The sequence below is a fragment of the Bombina bombina genome, chromosome 7, assembly GCF_027579735.1.
Source record: "Bombina bombina isolate aBomBom1 chromosome 7, aBomBom1.pri, whole genome shotgun sequence".
Lineage (NCBI taxonomy): Eukaryota > Metazoa > Chordata > Amphibia > Anura > Bombinatoridae > Bombina > Bombina bombina.
Genome location: NC_069505.1, coordinates 471945542 through 471972478, shown reverse-complemented (window position 1 = coordinate 471972478; position 26937 = coordinate 471945542). Strand labels below are relative to the sequence as shown.

The following is a 26937-nucleotide window of genomic DNA, read 5'->3' as shown; positions in this document are numbered from 1 at the left end:
GGGAAGAATTAAAATCCTCAATGAGTTGATACTTTAAGAGACACTCATCTGATATTGAGCACAAAAAGATAAAATCACTATGGATAAAGGAAGTGTTTTTTTCTTCTTGATATAAGATGTATTTTATGATCATTTCTGCAACTGTATTATCAAGGACTCTAATTTTCATGGATATTCCAGGATATATTTGCCAAAAACTAGGGACATTTGTCTACAGCATCAAGTATTGTAAGGGTAAAATCCAAATTCAGTACAGTGACTAGCGACTCAGAGGTCACTGGATAATGTTTGGTGCAAAACCATTTTGCAAGCTGAACAAATCAGGTCATCAAAAGAAGAGTGGTTTCCACAGGATTTGCAAGCAACCTTTAAAACTCAGAATACCATTAAGCCCTTCCGTAAAGATGAGGTTAGCAATAATCAGATACCATTTTATCTTCTTTCAGATTTGTAAGGGGCTTTGCTCCTATCTTACTGGCCTAAGGACATAATTTCTAAATGAGTAATTTGCAGATGTGTGGGGGCTGTGTGAGAGAAATATATATATATATAGATCAAGAAATTTCACCTGCGCTAGAACCTTACAATATAAGAATATGTAATTTCAGAATATTTGTTTCTGTGGTGTGCTTGGCTTTTGCAATATCCTACTTTAATTTTGGTAGTAATGGATATCACTATAATTTTGTTGTTTTAGTGTAAATATAGTTGAATTAGTTGTGAAACATGGTATATAAGTACACCACATATATTACAACAACATTATTTGATAGCGTGCAGCCTTAGTATTGACACAGTGTACCCATGTCACTGTTAGAAATGTCAAAGAAAGAGCAATCAATGGTATTAAGAAGGCGCTCTGCTATAGTATATTCTACTGGAATATATAGAACAATTTGTCCTATTAAAAAGTGAACAGTTCTTTGATGGTAAATGAACACAGTTTATGTTGGTTTCTTGTTGTGAATGTCGTTTTCAAATAAAGGTGTAAAAGTAAGAATTCCTGCTTACCAGATAAGACCTCAATCTTTATGAGGTAAGCTGTCTGCTCTGTGTGGGTAAAGATGGTTTTATCCTTGTCCTCCCGAGTATTATTTTCTGGATGCTTTATCCACATCTTATTCAGGTGTAGGGGGAAGATCCTTGTAATCAATGGTATCTCTGGACTCTGTATATCTTTCATGCAATGGTGAGAATCTTAACCGCCTCAGTAATATAGAGAGTGGATGGCAACGTCCCCTTAGAAGCTCCCAGTTTAGCTCTGTTGATGAGGTTAGGCGATGAAACCCATTGAAAGGTAGAAAGCCAATAGTTTTTTTTTTTTTTTTAGTTTAGGGTTTGGGCAGCAAAAGAGCTAAATGCCCTTTTCAGGGCAATGGGTAGCTTAGGTTTTTTTTTAGAGTTAGGTTTTTTATTTTGTGGGGTTGGTTGGGTGGTGGGTTCTTTGTAAAAATTTTTTTACAGGTAAAAGAGCTTAGGGCAATGCCCTACAAAAGGCCCTTTTAAGGGCTATTGGTAGTTTATTGTAGGCTAGGTTTTTTTTTATTTTGGGTGGGCTTTTTTATTTTGATAGGGCTATTAGATTATGTGTAATTCTTTTTATTTTGGATAATTTCGTTTGTTATTTTTCGTAATTTAGTGTTTGTTATTTTTTGTATTTTTTAATTTGTAGTTTAATTTATTAGTAGTTAGTTTAATTTTAGTTTAATAATTATATTAGTTTAAACTTAGTTTTTTTAATTTGACAGGTAAGTTTTAATTTAAGATAGGGAAATTGTAATTTTAATATAAAGTTAGGGGGGCGTTAGGTTTAGGGGTTACTAGTTTAATTTAGTAAATTGAGATGTGGGGGGGCTTTAGGTTTAGGGGTTAATAGTTTACTTTAGTATATTTCGTTGTGGGGGCTTGCGGTTTTGGGGTTAATAGGTTTATTATAGTGGCGGCGGTGTAGGGCTTAATAACTTAAGTATAGTGGGGCGGACAGCAGATTAGGGGTTAATAATATTTAAATAGTGTTTGTGATGCGGGAGGGCGGCGGTTTAGGGGCTAATCACTTTATTATAATTGTAATGGCAGCGCTATGGGAATCCTATGAAACAAACGTCATTTTTACGTGGGTGGGACTGACGTTGCGTTACAGGCTAAAAGGCTTGCGGTACACCTATACCGACAAGACTTGTAATGGCTACGGTGCTGTTTCAACGCTGAAATTACAATTTTCAGCGTTAAAACACGAACGCACAACTCGTAATCTAGGTATATAATTATTACACGGATAAAAAAAAACTACATATTGACAGCTAGAGGGCGTTTGTTCATGTGTTTACTATACAGATAACATTGTGCTCACGCCAGTGGAGTTACTTATGTGAGGGCTCTAACTGGCTAAAATGCAAGTCTGTCAAAAGAACTGAGATAACAGAATTTATGTTTACCTGATAAATTACTTTCTCCAACGGTGTGTCCGGTCCACGGCGTCATCCTTACTTGTGGGATATTCTCTTCCCCAACAGGAAATGGCAAAGAGCCCAGCAAAGCTGGTCACATGATCCCTCCTAGGCTCCGCCTTCCCCAGTCATTCGACCGACGTAAAGGAGGAATATTTGCATAGGAGAAACCATATGATACCGTGGTGACTGTAGTTAAAGAAAATAAATTATCAGACCTGATTAAAAAACCAGGGCGGGCCGTGGACCGGACACACCGTTGGAGAAAGTAATTTATCAGGTAAACATAAATTCTGTTTTCTCCAACATAGGTGTGTCCGGTCCACGGCGTCATCCTTACTTGTGGGAACCAATACCAAAGCTTTAGGACACGGATGAAGGGAGGGAGCAAATCAGGTCACCTAGATGGAAGGCACCACGGCTTGCAAAACCTTTCTCCCAAAAATAGCCTCAGAAGAAGCAAAAGTATCAAACTTGTAAAATTTAGTAAAAGTGTGCAGTGAAGACCAAGTCGCTGCCTTACATATCTGATCAACAGAAGCCTCGTTCTTGAAGGCCCATGTGGAAGCCACAGCCCTAGTGGAATGAGCTGTGATTCTGTCAGGAGGCTGCCGTCCGGCAGTCTCATAAGCCAATCTGATGATGCTTTTAATCCAAAAAGAGAGAGAGGTAGAAGTTGCTTTTTGATCTCTCCTTTTACCAGAATAAACAACAAACAAGGAAGATGTTTGTCTAAAATCCTTTGTAGCATCTAAATAGAATTTTAGAGCACGAACAACATCCAAATTGTGCAACAGACGTTCCTTCTTTGAAACTGGATTCGGACACAAAGAAGGCACGACTATCTCCTGGTTAATGTTTTTGTTAGAAACAACTTTCGGAAGAAAACCAGGTTTAGTACGTAAAAACCACCTTATCTGCATGGAACACCAGATAAGGAGGAGAACACTGCAGAGCAGATAATTCTGAAACTCTTCTAGCAGAAGAAATTGCAACCAAAAACAAAACTTTCCAAGATAATAACTTAATATCAACGGAATGTAAGGGTTCAAACGGAACCCCCTGAAGAACTGAAAGAACTAAATTGAGACTCCAAGGAGGAGTCAAAGGTTTGTAAACAGGCTTGATTCTAACCAGAGCCTGAACAAAGGCTTGAACATCTGGCACAGCTGCCAGCTTTTTGTGAAGTAACACAGACAAGGCAGAAATCTGTCCCTTCAAGGAACTAGCAGATAATCCTTTCTCCAAACCTTCTTGAAGGAAGGATAGAATCTTAGGAATTTTTACCTTGTCCCAAGGGAATCCTTTAGATTCACACCAACAGATATATTTTTTCCATATTTTGTGGTAAATTTTTCTAGTTACAGGCTTTCTGGCCTGAACAAGAGTATCAATGACAGAATCTGAGAACCCTCGCTTTGATAAGATCAAGCGTTCAATCTCCAAGCAGTCAGTTGGAGTGAGACCAGGTTCGGATGTTCGAACGGACCCTGAACAAGAAGGTCTCGTCTCAAAGGTAGCTTCCATGGTGGAGCCGATGACATATTCACCAGGTCTGCATACCAAGTCCTGCGTGGCCACGCAGGAGCTATCAAGATCACCGATGCTCTCTCCTGATTGATCCTGGCTACCAGCCTGGGGATGAGAGGAAACGGCGGGAATACATAAGCTAGTTTGAAGGTCCAAGGTGCTACTAGTGCATCTACTAGAGTCGCCTTGGGATCCCTGGATCTGGACCCGTAGCAAGGAACCTTGAAGTTCTGACGAGAGGCCATCAGATCCATGTCTGGAATGCCCCACAATTGAGTGATTTGGGCAAAGATTTCCGGATGGAGTTCCCACTCCCCCGGATGAAATGTCTGACGACTCAGAAAATCCGCTTCCCAATTTTCCACTCCTGGGATGTGGATTGCAGACAAGTGGCAGGAGTGAGTCTCCGCCCATTGAATGATTTTGGTCACTTCTTCCATCGCCAGGGAACTCCTTGTTCCCCCCTGATGGTTGATGTACGCAACAGTCGTCATGTTGTCTGATTGAAACCGTATGAACTTGGCCTTTGCTAGCTGAGGCCAAGCCTTGAGAGCATTGAGTATCGCTCTCAGTTCCAGAATATTTATCGGTAGAAGAGATTCTTCCCGAGACCAAAGACCCTGAGCTTTCAGGGGTCCCCAGACCGCGCCCCAGCCCACCAGACTGGCGTCGGTCGTGACAATGACCCACTCTGGTCTGCGGAAGCTCATCCCCTGTGACAGGTTGTCTAGGGACAGCCACCAACGGAGTGAATCTCTGGTCCTCTGATTTACTTGTATCGTCGGAGACAAGTCTGTATAGTCCCCATTCCACTGACTGAGCATGCACAGTTGTAATGGTCTTAGATGAATGCGTGCAAAAGGAACTATGTCCATTGCCGCTACCATCAAACCTATTACTTCCATGCACTGCGCTATGGAAGGAAGAGGAACAGAATGAAGTATTTGACAAGAGTTCAGAAGTTTTGATTTTCTGGCCTCTGTCAGAAAAATCCTCATTTCTAAGGAGTCTATTATTGTTCCCAAGAAGGGAACCCTTGTTGACGGAGACAGAGAACTTTTTTCTGCGTTCACTTTCCACCCGTGAGATCTGAGAAAGGCCAGGACAATGTCCGTGTGAGCCTTTGCTTGAGGAAGGGACGACGCTTGAATCAGAATGTCGTCCAAGTAAGGTACTACTGCAATGCCCCTTGGTCTTAGCACCGCTAGAAGGGACCCTAGTACCTTTGTGAAAATCCTTGGAGCAGTGGCTAATCCGAACGGAAGTGCCACAAACTGGTAATGCTTGTCCAGGAATGCGAACCTTAGGAACCGATGATGTTCCTTGTGGATAGGAATATGTAGATACGCATCCTTTAAATCCACCGTGGTCATGAATTGACCTTCCTGGATGGAAGGAAGAATAGTTCGAATGGTTTCCATTTTGAACGATGGAACCTTGAGAAACTTGTTTAGGATCTTGAGATCTAAGATTGGTCTGAATGTTCCCTCTTTTTTGGGAACTACGAACAGATTGGAGTAGAACCCCATCCCTTGTTCTCCTAATGGAACAGGATGAATCACTCCCATTTTTAACAGGTCTTCTACACAATGTAAGAATGCCTGTTTTTGTATGTGGTCTGAAGACAATTGAGACCTGTGGAACCTCCCCCTTGGGGGAAGCCCCTTGAATTCCAGAAGATAACCTTGGGAGACTATTTCTAGCGCCCAAGGATCCAGAACATCTCTTGCCCAAGCCTGAGCGAAGAGAGAGAGTCTGCCCCCCACCAGATCCGGTCCCGGATCGGGGGCCAACATCTCATGCTGTCTTGGTAGCAGTGGCAGGTTTCTTGGCCTGCTTTCCTTTGTTCCAGCCTTGCATTGGTCTCCAGGCTGGCTTGGCTTGAGAAGTATTACCCTCTTGCTTAGAGGACGTAGCACTTGGGGCTGGTCCGTTTCTGCGAAAGGGACGAAAATTAGGTTTATTTTTGGCCTTGAAAGACCTATCCTGAGGAAGGGCGTGGCCCTTGCCCCCAGTGATATCAGAGATAATCTCTTTCAAGTCAGGGCCAAACAGCGTTTTCCCCTTGAATGGAATGTTAAGCAATTTGTTCTTGGAAGACGCATCCGCTGACCAAGATTTTAACCAAAGCGCTCTGCGCGCCACAATAGCAAAACCAGAATTTTTCGCCGCTAACCTAGCCAATTGCAAAGTGGCGTCTAGGGTGAAAGAATTAGCCAATTTGAGAGCACGAATTCTGTCCATAATCTCCTCATAAGAAGAAGAATTATTATTGATCGCCTTTTCTAGCTCATCGAACCAGAAACACGCGGCTGTAGTGACAGGAACAATGCATGAAATTGGTTGTAGAAGGTAACCTTGCTGAACAAACATCTTTTTAAGCAAACCTTCTAATTTTTTATCCATAGGATCTTTGAAAGCACAACTATCTTCTATGGGTATAGTGGTGCGTTTGTTTAGAGTAGAAACCGCCCCCTCGACCTTGGGGACTGTCTGCCATAAGTCCTTTCTGGGGTCGACCATAGGAAACAATTTTTTAAATATGGGGGGAGGGACGAAAGGTATACCGGGCCTTTCCCATTCTTTATTTACAATGTCCGCCACCCGCTTGGGTATAGGAAAAGCTTCGGGGGGCCCCGGGACCTCTAGGAACTTGTCCATTTTACATAGTTTCTCTGGAATGACCAAATTCTCACAATCATCCAGAGTGGATAACACCTCCTTAAGCAGAGCGCGGAGATGTTCCAATTTAAATTTAAATGTAATCACATCAGGTTCAGCTTGTTGAGAAATTTTCCCTGAATCTGAAATTTCTCCCTCAGACAAAACCTCCCTGGCCCCCTCAGACTGGTGTAGGGGCCCTTCAGAACCAATATCATCAGCGTCCTCATGCTCTTCAGTATTTTCTAAAACAGAGCAGTCGCGCTTTCGCTGATAAGTGGGCATTTTGGCTAAAATGTTTTTGATAGAATTATCCATTACAGCCGTTAATTGTTGCATAGTAAGGAGTATTGGCGCGCTAGATGTACTAGGGGCCTCCTGTGTGGGCAAGACTGGTGTAGACGAAGGAGGGGATGATGCAGTACCATGCTTACTCCCCTCACTTGAGGAATCATCTTGGGCATCATTTTCTCTAAATTTTGTGTCACATAAATCACATCTATTTAAATGAGAAGGAACCTTGGCTTCCCCACATTCAGAACACAGTCTATCTGGTAGTTCAGACATGTTAAACAGGCAAAAACTTGATAACAAAGTACAAAAAACGTTTTAAAATAAACCGTTACTGTCACTTTAAATTTTAAACTGAACACACTTTATTACTGCAATTGCGAAAAAGTATGAAGGAATTGTTCAAAATTCACCAAAATTTCACCACAGTGTCATAAAGCCTTAAAAGTATTGCACACCAAATTTGGAAGCTTTAACCCTTAAAATAACGGAACCGGAGCCGTTTTTATATTTAACCCCTTTACAGTCCCTGGTATCTGCTTTGCTGAGACCCAACCAAGCCCAAAGGGGAATACGATACCAAATGACGCCTTCAGAAAGTCTTTTCTATGTATCAGAGCTCCTCACACATGCATCTGCATGTCATGCTTCTCAAAAACAAGTGCGCAATACAGGCGCGAAAATGAGACTCTGCCTATGATTAGGGAAAGCCCCTAGAGAATAAGGTGTCCAATACAGTGCCTGCCGGTTATTTTACATAATTCCCAAGATTAAAATAATTCCTCAAGGCTATGGAGTATAAAATATAAATCGATTTAGCCCAGAAAATGTCTACAGTCTTAGAAAGCCCTTGTGAAGCCCTTTTTTTCTTTCTGTAATAAAAATGGCTTACCGGATCCCATAGGGAAAATGACAGCTTCCAGCATTACATCGTCTTGTTAGAATGTGTCATACCTCAAGCAGCAAAAGTCTGCTCACTGTTCCCCCAACTGAAGTTAATTCCTCTCAACAGTCCTGTGTGGAACAGCCATCGATTTTAGTAACGGTTGCTAAAATCATTTTCCTCTTACAAACAGAAATCTTCATCTCTTTTCTGTTTCAGAGTAAATAGTACATACCAGCACTATTTTAAAATAACAAACTCTTGATTGAATAATAAAAACTACAGTTAAACACTAAAAAACTCTAAGCCATCTCCGTGGAGATGTTGCCTGTACAACGGCAAAGAGAATGACTGGGAAAGGCGGAGCCTAGGAGGGATCATGTGACCAGCTTTGCTGGGCTCTTTGCCATTTCCTGTTGGGGAAGAGAATATCCCACAAGTAAGGATGACGCCGTGGACCGGACACACCTATGTTGGAGAAAAGGGGGCAGTCTGCAGAGGCTTAGATACAAGGTAATCACAGAGGTAAAATGGTATTAATATAACAGTGTTGGTTATGCAAAAATGGGGAATGGGGAATAAAGGGATAATATATAATTTTAAACAATAACAATTCTGGTGTAGACTATCCCTTTAATATGCGCTAATCACCTGTAGCCGTACTTATAGGAACTTCATCCTCCTCAGTCTTCACTTGATCACATGAATACAGATCGTCTGTTATCTCAACTTTCACTATATCATCGTTATCTTCGTCTGTACAAATAAAGCAGATTCAGTTTTTATATCACATAATCTAGTGTTTATATCACATGATCTAGTTCTTTATATCACATGATCTATTTCTTTATATAACATAATCTAGTTTTTATATCACATGATCTAGTATTAATATCATATGATTTAGCATTTATATCACATGATCTAGTTTTTATATCATATTATCTAGTCTTTATATCACATGATCTAGTGTTTATATCACATGATCTAATTTTTATATCACATGATCTAGTTTTTATAACACATGATCTAGTGTTTATATCACATGATCTAGTTTTTATATCATATGATCCAGCATTTATATCACATGATCTAGTGTTTATATCACATGATCTAGTTTTTATATCATATGATCCAGCATTTATATCACATGATCTAGTGCTTATATCACATGATCTAGTTTTTATATCCTATGATCTAGCGTTTATATCACATGATCTAGTTTTTATATCATATGATCCAGCATTTATATCACATGATCTAGTGCTTATATCACATGATCTAGTTTTTATATCCTATGATCTAGCGTTTATATCACATGATCTAGTTTTTAGAACACATGAGCTAGTGTTTATATCACATGATCTAGTGTTTATGTCACATGATCTAGTTTTTATAACTTTACCATAAAACAGTTTGTGTATTTCCCAGACAGACAATAGCAACAAATACACACTTCTTGTTTCTTACTTATCTTCCTACTTTTAAGCTGAAAAGTAAGACACAATACACGTGCACATGCACCTGAAGTACACAGGCTACAGGTAAGTGTGCACGTGTGATGTGCATGAGGTACACAGGTTACAAGTGAGTGTGCACGTGTGAAGTGCATGAGGTACACAGGACACAGGTAACTGTGCACGTGTGATGTGCATGAGGTACACAAGTTACAGGTGAGTGTGCACGTGTGATGTGCATGAGGTACACAGGACACAGGTAAGTGTGCACGAGTGATGCACTTATAAACCAGACAGTAAACTACATGAGAGAGCAGTCCGTAAATGTGTGCACAGCCCCAGCACTTATAAACCAGACAGTAAACTACATGAGAGAGCAGTAAGTAACTGTGTGCACAGCCCCAGCATATATAAACCAGACAGAAAACTACATGAGAGAGTAGTAAGTAACTGTATGCACAGCCCCAGCACTTATAAACCAGACAGTAAACTACATGAGAGAGCAGTAACTGTGTGCACAGCCCCAGCACTTATAAACCAGACAGTAAACTACATGAGAGAGTAGTAAGTAACTGTGTGCACAGCCCCAGCACTTATAAACCAGACAGTAAACTACATGAGAGAGCAGTAACTGTGTGCACAGCCCCAGCACTTATAAACCAGACAGTAAACTACATGAGAGAGCAGTAAATAACTGTGTGCACAGCCCCAGCACTTATAAATCAGACAGTAAACTACATGAGAGAGCAGTCAGTAACTGTGTGCACAGCCCCAGCACTTATAAACCAGACACTCAGTAAACTACATGAGAGCAGTAATTAACTGTGTGCACAGCCCCAGCACTTATAAACCAGACAGTAAACTACATGAGAGCAGTAAGTAACTGTGTGCACAGCCCCAGCCCTTATAAACCAGACAGTAAACTACATGAGAGCAGTAAGTAACTGTGTGCACAGCCCCAGCACTTATAAACCAGACAGTAAACTACATGAGAGCAGTAAGTAACTGTGTGCACAGCCCCAGCACTTATAAACCAGACAGTAAACTACATGAGAGCAGTAAGTAACTGTGTGCACAGCCCCAGCAATTATAAACCAGACAGTAAACTACATGAGAGCAGTAAGTAACTGTGTGCACAGCCCCAGCACTTATAAACCAGACAGTAAACTACATGAGAGCAGTAAGTAACTGTGTGCACAGCCCCAGCACTTATACACCAGATAGTAAACTACATGAGAGCAGTCAGTAAATGTGCGCACAGCCCCAGCACTTATAAACCAGAATGTAAACTACATGAGAGAGCAGTCAGTAAATGTGCGCACAGCCCCAGCACTTATAAACCAAAATGTAAACTACATGAGAGAGCAGTAAGTAACTGTGTGCACAGCCCCAGCACTTATAAACCAGACAGTAAACTACATGAGAGCAGTCAGTAAATGTGCGCACAGCCCCAGCACTTATAAACCAGACAGTAAACTACATGAGAGCAGTCAGTAAATATGCGCACAGCCCCAGCACTTGTAAACCAGACACTAAACTACATGACAGCAGTAAATAACTGTGTGCACAGCCCCAGCATTTATAAATCAGACAGTAAACTACATGAGAGAGCAGTAAGTAACTGTGTGCACAGTCCCAGCACTTATAAACCATACAGTAAACTACATGAGAGAGCAGTAAGTAACTGTGTGCACAGCCCCAGCACTTGTAAACCAGACAGTAAACTACATGAGAGAGCAGTAACTGTGTGCACAGCCCCAGCATTTATAAATCAGACAGTAAACTACATGAGAGAGCAGTAAGTAACTGTGTGCACAGTCCCAGCACTTATAAACCATACAGTAAACTACATGAGAGAGCAGTAAGTAACTGTGTGCACAGCCCCAGCACTTGTAAACCAGACAGTAAACTACATGAGAGAGCAGTAACTGTGTGCACAGCCCTAGCACTTATAAACCAGACAGTAAACTACATGAGAGAGCAGTAAGTAACTGTGTGCACAGCCCCAGCACTTATAAACCAGACAGTAAACTACATGAGAGAGCAGTAAGTAACTGTGTGCACAGCCCCAGCACTTATAAACCAGACAGTAAACTACATGAGAGCAGTAAATAACTGTGTGCACAGCCCCAGCACTTATAAACCAGACAGTAAACTACACGAGAGCAGTAAGTAACTGTGTGCACAGCCCCACAACTTATAAACCAGACAGTAAACTACATGAGAGCAGTAAATAACTGTGTGCACAGCCTCAGCACTTATAAACCAGACAGTAAACTACATGAGAGCAGTAACTGTGTGCACAGCCCGAGCACTTATAAACCAGACAGTAAACTACATGAGAGAGCAGTAAATAACTGTGTGCACAGCCCCAGCACTTATAAACCAGACAGTAAACTACATGAGAGAGCAGTAAGTAACTGTGTGCACAGCCCCAGCGCTTATAAACCAGACAGTAAACTACATGAGAGAGCAGTAAGTAACTGTGTGCACAGACCCAGCGCTTTTAAACCAGACAGTAAACTACATGAGAGAGCAGTAACTGTGTGCACAGCCCCAGCACTTATAAACCAGACAGTAAACTACATGAGAGCAGTAAATAACTGTGTGCACAGCCCCAGCACTTATAAACCAGACAGTAAACTACATGAGAGAGCAGTAAGTAACTGTGTGCACAGCCCCAGTGCTTATAAACCAGACGGTAAACTACATGAGAGAGCAGTAAGTAACTGTGTGCACAGCCCCAGCACTTATAAAGCAGACAGTAAACTACATGAGAGCAGTAAGTAACTGTGTGCACAGCCCCAGAACTTATAAACCAGACAGTAAACTACATGAGACAGCAGTAAGTAACTGTGTGCACAGCCCTAGCACTTATAAACCAGACAGTAAACTACATGAGAGCAGTAAGTTACTGTGTTCACAGCCCCAGCACTTATAAACCTGACAGTAAACTACATGAGAGAGCAGTAAATAACTGTGTGCACAGCCCCAGCACTTATAAACCAGACAGTAAACTACATGAGAGCAGTAACTGTGTGCACAGCCCCAGCACTTATAAACCAGACAGTAAACTACATGAGAGAGCAGTAAGTAACTGTGTGCACAGCCCCAGCGCTTATAAACCAGACAGTAAACTACATGAGAGAGCAGTAAGTAACTGTGTGCACAGCCCCAGCACTTATAAACCAGACAGTAAACTACATGAGAGAGCAGTAACTGTGTGCACAGCCCCAGCACTTATAAACCAGACAGTAGACTACATGAGAGAGCAGTAGGTAACTGTGTGCACAAACCCAGCGCTTATAAACCAGACAGTAAACTACATGAGAGAGCAGTAACTGTGTGCACAGCTCCAGAACTTATAAACCAGACAGTAAACTACATGAGAGAGCAGTAAGTAACTGTGTGCACAACCCCAGCACTAATAAACCAGACAGTAAACTACATGAGAGCAGTAAGTAACTGTGTGCACAGCCCCATCACTTATAAACCAGATAGTAAACTACATGAGAGAGCAATAAATAACTGTGTGCACAACCCCAGCACTAATAAACCAGACAGTAAACTACAAGGGAATGAGCAATAAGTAACTGTGTGCACAACCCCAGCACTAATAAACCAGACAGTAAACTACATGAGAGCAGTAAGTAACTGTGTGCACAGCCCCATCACTTATAAACCAGATAGTAAACTACATGAGAGAGCAATAAATAACTGTGTGCACAACCCCAGCACTAATAAACCAGACAGTAAACTACATGAGAGCAGTAAGTAACTGTGTGCACAGCCCCAGCACTTATAAACCAGACAGTAAACTACATGAGAGCAGTAAGTAACTGTGTGCACAGCCCCAGCACTTATAAACCAGACAGTAAACTACATAAGAGAGCAGTAAGTAACTGTGTGCACAGCCCAAGCACTTATAAACCAGACAGTAAACTACATGAGAGAGCAGTAAGTAACTGTGTGCACAGCCCCAGCACTTATAAACCAGACAGTAAACTACATGAGAGAGCAGTAAGTAACTGTGTGCACAGCCCCAGCACTTATAAACCAGACAGTAAACTACATGAGAGAGCAGTAAGTAACTGTGTGAAACAGCCCCAGCACTTAAAGACCAGACAGTAAACTACATGAGAGCAGTAAGTAACTGTGTGCACAGCCCCAGCACTTATAAACCAGATAGTAAACTACATGAGAGAGCAGTAAGTAACTGTGTGCACAGCCCTAGCACTTATAAACCAGACAGTAAACTACATGAGAGAGTAGTAAGTAACTGTATGCACAGCCCCAGCATATATAAACCAAACAATAAACTACATGAGAGAGCAGTAAGTAACTGTGTGAACAGCCCCAGCACTTGTAAACTACATGAGAGCAGTAACTGTGTGCACAGCCCCAGCACTTATAAACCAGACAGTAAACTACATGACAGGAGTAAGTAACTGTGTGCACAACCACAGCACTTATAAACCATACAGTAAACTACATGAGACAGCAGTAAGTAACTGTGTGCACAACCCCAGCACTTAGAAACCAGACAGTAAACTACATGAGAGCAGTAAGTAACTGTGTGCACAGCCCCAGCACTTATAAACCAGACAGTAAACTACAGGAGAGAGCAGTAACTGTGTGCACAGCCCCAGCACTTATAAACCAGACAGTAAACTACATGAGAGAGCAGTAAGTAACTGTGTGCACAGCCCCAGCACTTATAAACCAGACAGTAAACTACATAAGAGAGCAGTAAGTAACTTTGTGCACAGACCCAGCGCTTATAAACCAGACAGTAAACTACATGAGAGAGCAGTAGGTAACTGTGTGCACAGCCACAGCACTTATAAACCAGACAGTAAACTACATGAGAGCAGTAAGTAACTGTGTGCACAGCCCCAGCACTTATAAACCAGACAGTAAACTACATGAGAGCAGTAAGTAACTGTGTGCACAGCCCCAGCACTTATAAACCATACAGTAAACTACATGAGAGAGCAGTAAATAACTGTGTGCACAACCCCAGCACTTATAAACCAGACAGTAAACTACATGAGAGCAGTAAGTAACTGTGTGCACAGCCCCAGCACTTATAAAACAGACAGTAAACTACAGGAGAGAGCAGTAAGTAACTGTGTGCACAGCCCCAGAACTTATAAACCAGACAGTAAACTACATGAGAGCAGTCAGTAAATGTGTACACAGCCCCAGCACCTATAAACCAGATAGTAAACTTCATGAAAGAGCAGTAAGTAACTGTGTGCACAGCCCCAGCACTTATAAACCAGACAGTAAACTACATGAGAGAGCAGTAAGTAACTGTGTGCACAGCCCCAGCGCTTATAAACCAGACAGTAAACTACATGAGAGAGCAGTAAGTAACTGTGTGCACAGCCCCAGCACTTATAAACCATACAGTAAACTACATAAGAGCAGTAAGTAACTGTGTGCATAGCCCCAGCACTTATAAACCAGACAGTAAACTACATGAGAGCAGTAAGTAACTGTGTGCACAGCCCCAGCACTTATAAACCAGACAGTAAACTACATGAGAGAGTAGTAAGTAACTGTATGCACAGCCCCAGCATATATAAACCAGACAGTAAACTACATGAGAGCAGTAAGTAACTGTGTGCACAGCCCCAGCACTTATAAATCATACAGTAAACTACATGAGACAGCAGTAAGTAACTGTGTGCACAGACCCAGCACTTATAAACCAGACAGTAAACTACATGAGAGAGCAGTAAGTAACTGTGTGCACAGCCTCAGCACTTATAAACCAGACAGTAAACTACATGAGAGAGCAGTAAGTAACTGTGTACACAGCCCCAGCACTTATAAACCAGACAGTAAACTACATGAGAGCAGTAAGTAACTGTGTGCACAGCCCCAGCACTTATAAATCATACAGTAAACTACATGAGACAGCAGTAAGTAACTGTGTGCACAGACCCAGCACTTATAAACCAGACAGTAAACTACACGAGAGAGCAGTAAGTAACTGTGTGCACAGCCCCAGCACTTATAAACCAGACAGTAAACTACATGAGAGAGCAGTAAGTAACTGTGTACACAGCCCCAGCACTTATAAACCAGACAGTAAACTACATGAGAGAGCAGTAAGTAACTGTGTGCACAGCCCCAGCACCTATAAACCATACAGTAAACTACATGAGAGCAGCAGTAAGTAACAGTGTGCACAGCCCCAGCACTTATAAACCAGGCAGTAAACTACATGAGAGCAGTCAGAAAATGTGGGCACAGCCCCAGCACTTATAAGCCAGATAGTAAACTACATGAGAGCAGTAAATGTGTGCACAGCCCCAGCACTTATAAACCAGACAGTAAACTACATGAGAGCAGCAGTAAGTAACTGTATGCACAGCCCCAGCACTTATAAACCAGACAGTAAACTACATGAGAGCAGTAGGTAACAGTGTGCACAGCCCCAGCACTTATAAACCAGGCAGTAAACTACATGAGAGCAGTCAGAAAATGTGGGCACAGCCCCAGCACTTATAAGCCAGATAGTAAACTACATGAGAGAGCAGTAAGTAACTGTGTACACAGCCCCAGCGCTTATAAACCAGACAGTAAACTACATGAGAGAGCAGTAAGTAACTGTGTGCACAGCCCCAGCACTTATAAACCATACAGTAAACTACATAAGAGCAGTAAGTAACTGTGTGCATAGCCCCAGCACTTATAAACCAGACAGTAAACTACATGAGAGCAGTAAGTAACTGTGTGCACAGCCCCAGCACTTATAAACCAGACAGTAAACTACATGAGAGAGCAGTAAGTAAGTGTGTGCACAGCCCCAGCGCTTATAAACCAGACAGTAAACTACATGAGAGAGCAGTAAGTAACTGTGTGCACAGCCCCAGCACTTATAAACCATACAGTAAACTACATAAGAGCAGTAAGTAACTGTGTGCATAGCCCCAGCACTTATAAACCAGACAGTAAACTACATGAGAGCAGTAAGTAACTGTGTGCACAGCCCCAGCACTTATAAACCAGACAGTAAACTACATGAGAGAGCAGTAAGTAACTGTGTGCACAGCCCCAGCACTTATAAACCAGACAGTAAACTACATGAGAGAGTAGTAAGTAACTGTATGCACAGCCCCAGCATATATAAACCAGACAGTAAACTACATGAGAGCAGTAAGTAACTGTGTGCACAGCCCCAGCACTTATAAATCATACAGTAAACTACATGAGACAGCAGTAAGTAACTGTGTGCACAGACCCAGCACTTATAAACCAGACAGTAAACTACATGAGAGAGCAGTAAGTAACTGTGTGCACAGCCCCAGTACTTATAAACCAGACAGTAAACTACATGAGAGAGCAGTAACTGTGTGCACAGCCCCAGCACCTATAAACCATACAGTAAACTACATGAGAGCAGCAGTAGGTAACAGTGTGCACAGCCCCAGCACTTATAAACCAGGCAGTAAACTACATGAGAGCAGTCAGAAAATGTGGGCACAGCCCCAGCACTTATAAGCCAGATAGTAAACTACATGAGAGCAGTAAATGTGTGCACAGCCCCAGCACTTATAAACCAGACAGTAAACTACATGAGAGAGCAGTAAGTAACTGTGTGCACAGCCCCAGCACTTATAAACCAGACAGTAAACTACATGAGAGAGCAGTAACTGTGTGCACAGCCCCAGCACTTATAAACCAGACAGTAAACTACATGAGAGCAGCAGTAGGTAACAGTGTGCACAGCCCCAGCACTTATAAACCAGGCAGTAAACTACATGAGAGCAGTCAGAAAATGTGGGCACAGCCCCAGCACTTATAAGCCAGATAGTAAACTACATGAGAGAGCAGTAAGTAACTGTGTACACAGCCCCAGCACTTATAAACCAGACAGTAAACTACATGAGAGAGCAGTAACTGTGTGCACAGCCCCAGCACTTATAAACCAGACAGTAAACTACATGAGAGCAGCAGTAGGTAACAGTGTGCACAGCCCCAGCACTTATAAACCAGGCAGTAAACTACATGAGAGCAGTCAGTAAATGTGGGCACAGCCCCAGCACTTATAAACCAGACAGTAAACTACATGAGAGAGCAGTAAGTAACTGTGTACACAGCCCCAGCACTTATAAACCAGGCAGTAAACTACATGAGAGCAGTCAGTAAATGTGGGCACAGCCCCAGCACTTATAAACCAGACAGTAAACTACATGAGAGCAGTAAGTAACTGTGTGCACAGCCCCAGCACTTATAAACCAGACAGTAAACTACATGACAGAGCAGTAAGTAACTGTGTGCACAGCCCCAGCACTTATAAACCAGACAGTAAACTACATGAGAGAGCAGTAAGTAACTGTGTGCACAGCCCCAGCGCTTATAAACCAGACAGTAAACTACATGAGAGAGCAGTAAGTAACTGTGTGCACAGCCCCAGCACTTATAAACCATACAGTAAACTACATAAGAGCAGTAAGTAACTGTGTGCATGGCCCCAGCACTTATAAACCAGACAGTAAACTACATGAGAGCAGTAAGTAACTGTGTGCACAGCCCCAGCACTTATAAACCAGACAGTAAACTACATGAGAGAGCAGTAAGTAACTGTGTGCATAGCCCCAGCACTTATAAACCAGACAGTAAACTACATGAGAGAGCAGTAAGTAACTGTTTGCATAGCCCCAGCACTTATAAACCAGACAGTAAACTACATGAGAGAGCAGTAAGTAACTGTGTGCGCAGCCCCAGCACTTATAAACCAGACAGTAAACTAAAGGAGAGAGCAGTAAGTAACTGTGTGCACAGCCCCAGCACTTATAAACCAGCCACTAAACTACATGAGAGCAGTAAATAACTGTGTGCACAGCCCCAGCACTTATAAACCAGACAGTAAACTACATGAGAGAGCAGTAAGTAACTGTGTGCACAGCCCCAGCACGTATAAACCAGACAGTAAACTACATGAAAGAGCAGTAAGTAACTGTGTGCACAGCCCCAGCACTTATAAACCAGACAGTAAACTACATGAGAGAGCAGTAAGTAACTGTGTGCATAGCCCCAGCACTTATAAACCAGACAATAAACTGCATGAGAGAGCAGTAAGTAACTGTGTGCACAGCCCCAGCACTTATAAACCAGACAGTAAACTACATGAGAGCAGTAAGTAACTGTGTGCACAGCCCCAGCACTTATAAACCAGACAGTAAACTACATGAGAGAGCAGTAGGTAACTGTGTGCACAGCCCCAGCACTTATAAACCAGGCAGTAAACTACATGAGAGCAGTCAGAAAATGTGGGCACAGCCCCAGCACTTATAAGCCAGATAGTAAACTACATGAGAGAGCAGTAAGTAACTGTGTGCACAGCCCCAGCACTTATAAACCAGGCAGTAAACTACATGAGAAAGCAGTAACTGTGTGCACAGCCCCAGCACTTATAAGCCAGATAGTAAACTACATGAGAGAGCAGTAAGTAACTGTGTACACAGCCCCAGCACTTATAAACCAGGCAGTAAACTACATGAGAGCAGTCAGTAAATGTGGGCACAGCCCCAGCACTTATAAACCAGACAGTAAACTACATGAGAGAGCAGTAAGTAACTGTGTGCACAGCCCCAGCGCTTATAAACCAGACAGTAAACTACATGAGAGAGCAGTAAGTAACTGTGTGCACAGCCCCAGCACTTATAAACCATACAGTAAACTACATAAGAGCAGTAAGTAACTGTGTGCATAGCCCCAGCACTTATAAACCAGACAGTAAACTACATGAGAGCAGTAAGTAACTGTGTGCACAGCCCCAGCACTTATAAACCAGACAGTAAACTACATGAGAGAGCAGTAAGTAAGTGTGTGCACAGCCCCAGCGCTTATAAACCAGACAGTAAACTACATGAGAGAGCAGTAAGTAACTGTGTGCACAGCCCCAGCACTTATAAACCATACAGTAAACTACATAAGAGCAGTAAGTAACTGTGTGCATAGCCCCAGCACTTATAAACCAGACAGTAAACTACATGAGAGCAGTAAGTAACTGTGTGCACAGCCCCAGCACTTATAAACCAGACAGTAAACTACATGAGAGAGCAGTAAGTAACTGTGTGCACAGCCCCAGCACTTATAAACCAGACAGTAAACTACATGAGAGAGTAGTAAGTAACTGTATGCACAGCCCCAGCATATATAAACCAGACAGTAAACTACATGAGAGCAGTAAGTAACTGTGTGCACAGCCCCAGCACTTATAAATCATACAGTAAACTACATGAGACAGCAGTAAGTAACTGTGTGCACAGACCCAGCACTTATAAACCAGACAGTAAACTACATGAGAGAGCAGTAAGTAACTGTGTGCACAGCCCCAGTACTTATAAACCAGACAGTAAACTACATGAGAGAGCAGTAACTGTGTGCACAGCCCCAGCACCTATAAACCATACAGTAAACTACATGAGAGCAGCAGTAGGTAACAGTGTGCACAGCCCCAGCACTTATAAACCAGGCAGTAAACTACATGAGAGCAGTCAGAAAATGTGGGCACAGCCCCAGCACTTATAAGCCAGATAGTAAACTACATGAGAGCAGTAAGTAACTGTGTGCACAGCCCCAGCACTTATAAACCAGACAGTAAACTACATGAGAGAGCAGTAAGTAACTGTGTGCACAGCCCCAGCACTTATAAACCAGACAGTAAACTACATGAGAGAGCAGTAACTGTGTGCACAGCCCCAGCACTTATAAACCAGACAGTAAACTACATGAGAGCAGCAGTAGGTAACAGTGTGCACAGCCCCAGCACTTATAAACCAGGCAGTAAACTACATGAGAGCAGTCAGAAAATGTGGGCACAGCCCCAGCACTTATAAGCCAGATAGTAAACTACATGAGAGAGCAGTAAGTAACTGTGTACACAGCCCCAGCACTTATAAACCAGACAGTAAACTACATGAGAGAGCAGTAACTGTGTGCACAGCCCCAGCACTTATAAACCAGACAGTAAACTACATGAGAGCAGCAGTAGGTAACAGTGTGCACAGCCCCAGCACTTATAAACCAGGCAGTAAACTACATGAGAGCAGTCAGTAAATGTGGGCACAGCCCCAGCACTTATAAACCAGACAGTAAACTACATGAGAGAGCAGTAAGTAACTGTGTACACAGCCCCAGCACTTATAAACCAGGCAGTAAACTACATGAGAGCAGTCAGTAAATGTGGGCACAGCCCCAGCACTTATAAACCAGACAGTAAACTACATGAGAGCAGTAAGTAACTGTGTGCACAGCCCCAGCACTTATAAACCAGACAGTAAACTACATGACAGAGCAGTAAGTAACTGTGTGCACAGCCCCAGCACTTATAAACCAGACAGTAAACTACATGAGAGAGCAGTAAGTAACTGTGTGCACAGCCCCAGCGCTTATAAACCAGACAGTAAACTACATGAGAGAGCAGTAAGTAACTGTGTGCACAGCCCCAGCACTTATAAACCATACAGTAAACTACATAAGAGCAGTAAGTAACTGTGTGCATGGCCCCAGCACTTATAAACCAGACAGTAAACTACATGAGAGCAGTAAGTAACTGTGTGCACAGCCCCAGCACTTATAAACCAGACAGTAAACTACATGAGAGAGCAGTAAGTAACTGTGTGCATAGCCCCAGCACTTATAAACCAGACAGTAAACTACATGAGAGAGCAGTAAGTAACTGTTTGCATAGCCCCAGCACTTATAAACCAGACAGTAAACTACATGAGAGAGCAGTAAGTAACTGTGTGCGCAGCCCCAGCACTTATAAACCAGACAGTAAACTAAAGGAGAGAGCAGTAAGTAACTGTGTGCACAGCCCCAGCACTTATAAACCAGCCACTAAACTACATGAGAGCAGTAAATAACTGTGTGCACAGCCCCAGCACTTATAAACCAGACAGTAAACTACATGAGAGAGCAGTAAGTAACTGTGTGCACAGCCCCAGCACGTATAAACCAGACAGTAAACTACATGAAAGAGCAGTAAGTAACTGTGTGCACAGCCCCAGCACTTATAAACCAGACAGTAAACTACATGAGAGAGCAGTAAGTAACTGTGTGCATAGCCCCAGCACTTATAAACCAGACAATAAACTGCATGAGAGAGCAGTAAGTAACTGTGTGCACAGCCCCAGCACTTATAAACCAGACAGTAAACTACATGAGAGCAGTAAGTAACTGTGTGCACAGCCCCAGCACTTATAAACCAGACAGTAAACTACATGAGAGAGCAGTAGGTAACTGTGTGCACAGCCCCAGCACTTATAAACCAGGCAGTAAACTACATGAGAGCAGTCAGAAAATGTGGGCACAGCCCCAGCACTTATAAGCCAGATAGTAAACTACATGAGAGAGCAGTAAGTAACTGTGTGCACAGCCCCAGCACTTATAAACCAGGCAGTAAACTACATGAGAAAGCAGTAACTGTGTGCACAGCCCCAGCACTTATAAACCAGACAGTAAACTACATGAGAGAGCAGTAAGTAACTGTGTGCACAGCCCCAGCGCTTATAAACCAGACAGTAAACTACATGAGAGAGCAGTAAGTAACTGTGTGCACAGACCCAGCGCTTATAAACCAGACAGTAAACTACATGAGAGCAGTAAGTAACTGTGTGCACAGCCCCAGAACTTATAAACCAGACAGTAAACTAAAGGAGAGAGCAGTAAGTAACTGTGTGCACAGCCCTAGCACTTATAAACCAGACAGTAAACTACATGAGAGAGCAGTAAGTAACTGTGTGCACAGCCCCAGCACTTATAAACCAGACAGTAAACTACATGAGAGAGCAGTAAGTAACTGTGTGCACAGCCCCAGCACTTATAAACCAGACAGTAAACTACATGAGAGCAGTAAGTAACTGTGTGCACAGCCCCAGCACTTATAAACCAGACAGTAAACTACATGAGAGAGCAGTAAGTAACTGTGTGCACAGCCCCAGCACTTATAAACCAGACAGTAAACTACATGAGAGCAGTAAGCAACTGTGTGCACAGCCCCAGCACTTATAAACCATACAGTAAACTACATGAGACAGCAGTAAGTAACTGTGTGCACAGACCCAGCACTTATAAACCAGACAGTAAACTACATGAGAGAGCAGTAAGTAACTGTATGCACAGCCCCAGCAATTATAAACCAGACAGAAAACTACATGAGAGCAGTAAGTAACTGTGCGCACAGCCCCAGCACTTATAAACCAGACAGTAAACTACAAGAGAGAGCAGTAAGTAACTGTGTGCACAGCCCCAGCATATATAAACCAGACAGAAAACTACATGAGAGCAGTAAGTAACTGTGCGCACAGCCCCAGCACTTATAAACCAGACAGTAAACTACATGAGAGCAGTAAATAACTGTGTGCACAGCCCCAGCACTTATAAACCAGACAGTAAACTACATGAGACAGCAGTAAGTAACTGTGTGTACAGCCCCAGCACTTATAAATCAAACAGTAAACTACATGAGAGAGCAGTAAGTAACTGTGCGCACAGCCCCAGCACTTATAAACCAGACAGTAAACTACATGAGAGCAGTAAATAACTGTGTGCACAGCCCCAGCACTTATAAACCAGACAGTAAACTACATGAGACAGCAGTAAGTAACTGTGTGCACAGCCCCAGCACTTATAAACCAGACAGTAAACTACATGAGACAGCAGTAAGTAACTGTGTGTACAGCCCCAGCACTTATAAATCAAACAGTAAACTACATGAGAGAGCAGTAAGTAACTGTGTGCACAGCCCCAGCATATATAAACCAGACAGTAAACTACATGAGAGCAGTAACTCCCCAAAGCAGAACATACAGTGATCTGAGATGTCATCGCAGAAATTGCAGCATGTCTGCAGAAAGAACAGAACACATGCAGGAACTGTTAGAGCTTGAACTTTGTAGTGCTGCTCCACATTAGACAGTTCTCTTCAAACTGAGCTGTGCTCTGGCTGCACTGTGTACGTTTTCCTTAGCACAGTGCATCCAGAGCAAAGTGCTGTTTGAAGTGAGCAGTCAAATATGCAGTAGCGCTGCAAAGCAGCAGCGCATTGCTTGTTGACTTGCTCTCAGAGAATTCTTTTTCAAATCCGCACCCTAGCCTTTTCCAGTCTGCAAAGCTGTTTATTCTGAATGTAAGACGTTAGTATGAGCATTGCATCTTTTTTATTACTACATTTCTTTGTTAGACTAAGAAAAAAGGAAACAGATTTATTCAAGAGACATTTTAAATGTTTCTCTTTTTTTTTTTTTTCTTTTTGGTTTTCAAAAGCTTTATTGTAGGTTCACAATCAACACTTAACAACACATGATGAAATATATGTGGTTACAAGTTGTTTATATTATTGTACATTTGAATTCTTCACTATTCATGACCAAGTTCTTCTTATGTTCACCTCAGTGTACATTCATTAGCGATCTATTTCTCCGCTAAGCAAGGTGACATGTTTGTGTTTATGATAATAAAACTTTGACTATATGGTGAACTTTTAAACAAAGAAAATAAAAGAAATAGAACTAAGAGTAAAGTCTCCCCTCTGCGAGGGGACTTCATCTGCCATGCTCCACATGGCAATTGAAAAATTAGACTGTTTGTCATCTCATTCGGGATTCTTTTAGTCTCTCGTCACTCCCTCTCCGTGCTATTAGGTGCTGGTAGGGACGCCATAGAACATAAATAAGAAGCGTGGAGGTTTGAGCCTCTCTTAATACAACTCAGCTGAGGGACTGACTCTAATTTTATGATTAATCTAGTGCTTTAATTCTATATTGGTACTAGATCCTGCTATCATCTCATCCCATAGAAACCTAACCTCTGCCAGGAAATTTAGTTTGTTCCTTCTCAAATAACCATACTCTTCCATTACCAATATATCTGCTACCCTTTCTTTCCATGCGCAGACCATGGGAGGTATCTGGCTCTTCCAATTCAAAACGATTAATGCTTTTGCTCCTGTCAGTCCCAGATGCAATAGAGTGCACCTGAGTGCGCATGTCATCTTTGTTGTGTCGTTCAGTAGTGCCATGTTGGGTGTTAATGTAAAGTCGTTTGTTAATATCTGCTTGAAATGTCTTTCTATTTCTGACCAAAATTTTTTACGTTTCCCACAGCTCCACCACATGTGAAGGTAACTTCCTCTCTCTTCACAGCCCCTCCAACATCTATCGCTAGCACTTGGATAAATAGAGTGTGACCTTGAAGGGTTAAGATACCATCTCATTATAACTTTGAAATTCAATTCTAATAACTGAGGGGACGTTGGGATTTTTTTTTGTATTTTTAAAAATTCTCGCCCAGTCTTCCCCTGTCATGTTGTGTTCCAGCTCTTATTGCCACTTAGAGGTGTATGTTGGCAGGGTCAAAGCGTGTTCAGCCTGTATGAGCTTTTTTGAGATGCAGAGTGTGTGCCTAATCTCTTCTGTACTGGAGCACAGTGTTTTATAAGCTGTTAATTCTCTTAAGAACTCTTGCTTATGTGGAGAGGTATGTATGAAATGTACCAATTGTGAATATTTCAGCCAGGTAGAATATCTACCTTCTGCAATTGCTGTCAAGTTTTCTCTGTTATCTAATTTTCCATTTCGTATGAACCTCCTCAGTGGTGTTGAATGACCCCACTCTAATATCCTTTGTTTTCCTTTATCTAATCCTCCCACCAATTCTGCATTTATTGGGATAGGGAATAAAGGAGAGCGCCCCCCCGAGATATATGTCTTTCGCGTGAGTATGCTATCCCACGTATCAAAAGGTATGCTTATGTATGGCTAAATCTGTACATTGGGGAGGTCTCAATTCTTTTGGTACCCAGAATGTTTCTCTTTTTTAATGCAGCTAATTTGCAATGCAATTTTCAACTACTGCACTATATTATAAAACTTTAAAAATTGCTTTATTCTTCAGTTAACCAAATTGAAAAATTGAAAATTGCAATTGAATTGGTGCCTTAAGGTAACTGTCTATTTTAAAATTGAACTCTATTTAAAAACGACCTGCAGAATTTTTTTTCACTAAAAAATCTCATCGCAGAAAGTGAAGAAAAGTTCTGCCTCTGGGGCAGTAAGTAACTGTGTGCACAGCCCCAGCACTTATAAACTAGACAGTAAACTACATGAGAGAGCAGTAAGTAACTGTGTGCACAGCCCCAGCACTTATAAACCAGACAGTAAACTACATGAGAGAGCAGTAAGTAACTGTGAGCACAGCCCCAGCACTTATAAACCAGACAGTAAACTACATGAGAGCAGTAACTGTGTGCACAGCCCCAGCACTTATAAACCAGACAGTAAACTACATGAGAGCAGTAACTGTGTGCACAGCCCCAGCACTTATAAACCAGACAGTAAACTACATGAGAGCAGTAACTGTGTGCACAGCCCCAGCACTTATAAACCAGACAGTAAACTACATGAGAGAGCAGTAACTGTGTGCACAGCCCCAGCACTTATAAACCAGACAGTAAACTACATGAGAGAAGTAAGTAACTGTGTGCACAGCCCCAGCACTTATAAACCAGACAGTAAACTACATGAGAGCAGTAACTGTGTGCACAGCCCCAGCACTTATAAACCAGACAGTAAACTACATGAGAGCAGTAAGTAACTGTGTGCACAGCCCCAGCACTTATAAACCAGACAGTAAACTACATGAGAGAGCAGTAACTGTGTGCACAGCCCCAGCACTTATAAACCAGACAGTAAACTACATGAGAGAAGTAAGTAACTGTGTGCACAGCCCCAGCACTTATAAACCAGACAGTAAACTACATGAGAGCAGTAACTGTGTGCACAGCCCCAGCACTTATAAACCAGACAGTAAACTACATGAGAGCAGTAAGTAACTGTGTGCACAGCCCCAGCACTTATAAACCAGACAGTAAACTACATGAGAGAGATGAAAGTAACTGTGTGCACAGCCCCAGCACTTATAAACCAGACAGTAAACTACATGAGAGCAGTAAGTAACTGCGTGCACAGCCCCAGCACTTATAAACCAGACAGTAAACACCATAAGAGAGCAGTAAGTAACTGTGTGCACAGCCCCAGCACTTATAAACCAGACAGTAAACACCATAAGAGAGCAGTAAGTAACTGTGTGCACAGCCCCAGCACTTATAAACCAGACAGTAAACTACATGAGAGCAGTAAGTAACTGTGTGCACAGCCCCAGCACTTATAAACCAGACAGTAAACTACATGAGAGAGCAGTAACTGTGTGTACAGCCCCAGCACTTATAAACCAGACAGTAAACTACATGAGAGAGCAGTAACTGTGTGCACAGCCTCAGCACTTATAAACCAGACAGTAAACTACATGAGAGAGCAGTAACTGTGTGCACAGCCCCAGCACTTATAAACCAGACAGTAAACTACATGAGAGCAGTAAGTAACTGTGTGCACAGCCCCAGCACTTATAAACCAGACAGTAAGCTACATGAGAGAGCAGTAAGTAACTGTGTGCACAGCCCCAGCACTTATAAACCAGACAGTAAACTACATGAGAGCAGTAAGTAACTGTGTGCACAGCCCCAGCACTTATAAACCAGACAGTAAACTACATGAGAGAGCAGTAAGTAACTGTGTGCACAGCCCCAGCACTTATAAACCAGACAGTAAACTACATGAGAGCAGTAAGCAACTGTGTGCACAGCCCC

The 26937-nt window shown here is 42.4% G+C and overlaps 1 protein-coding gene across 5 annotated transcripts in view; it reads right to left on the bottom strand.

Moving 5' to 3' along the window:
* The window catches only part of LOC128666762 (gastrula zinc finger protein XlCGF71.1), a 60397-nt gene that overhangs the window by 2047 nt on the left and 31413 nt on the right, over positions 1-26937 (bottom strand). For 3 of the 5 annotated variants that reach the window (XM_053721538.1, XM_053721539.1, XM_053721540.1), the window contains one exon: positions 8464-8568. In XM_053721538.1, coding sequence (XP_053577513.1) covers positions 8464-8568 — 105 coding nt within the window. Of the gene's footprint in view, positions 1-1011; positions 2328-8463; positions 8569-26937 lie in introns of those variants that run through there. The other 2 variants (XM_053721541.1, XM_053721537.1) reach the window with 2 other exon arrangements.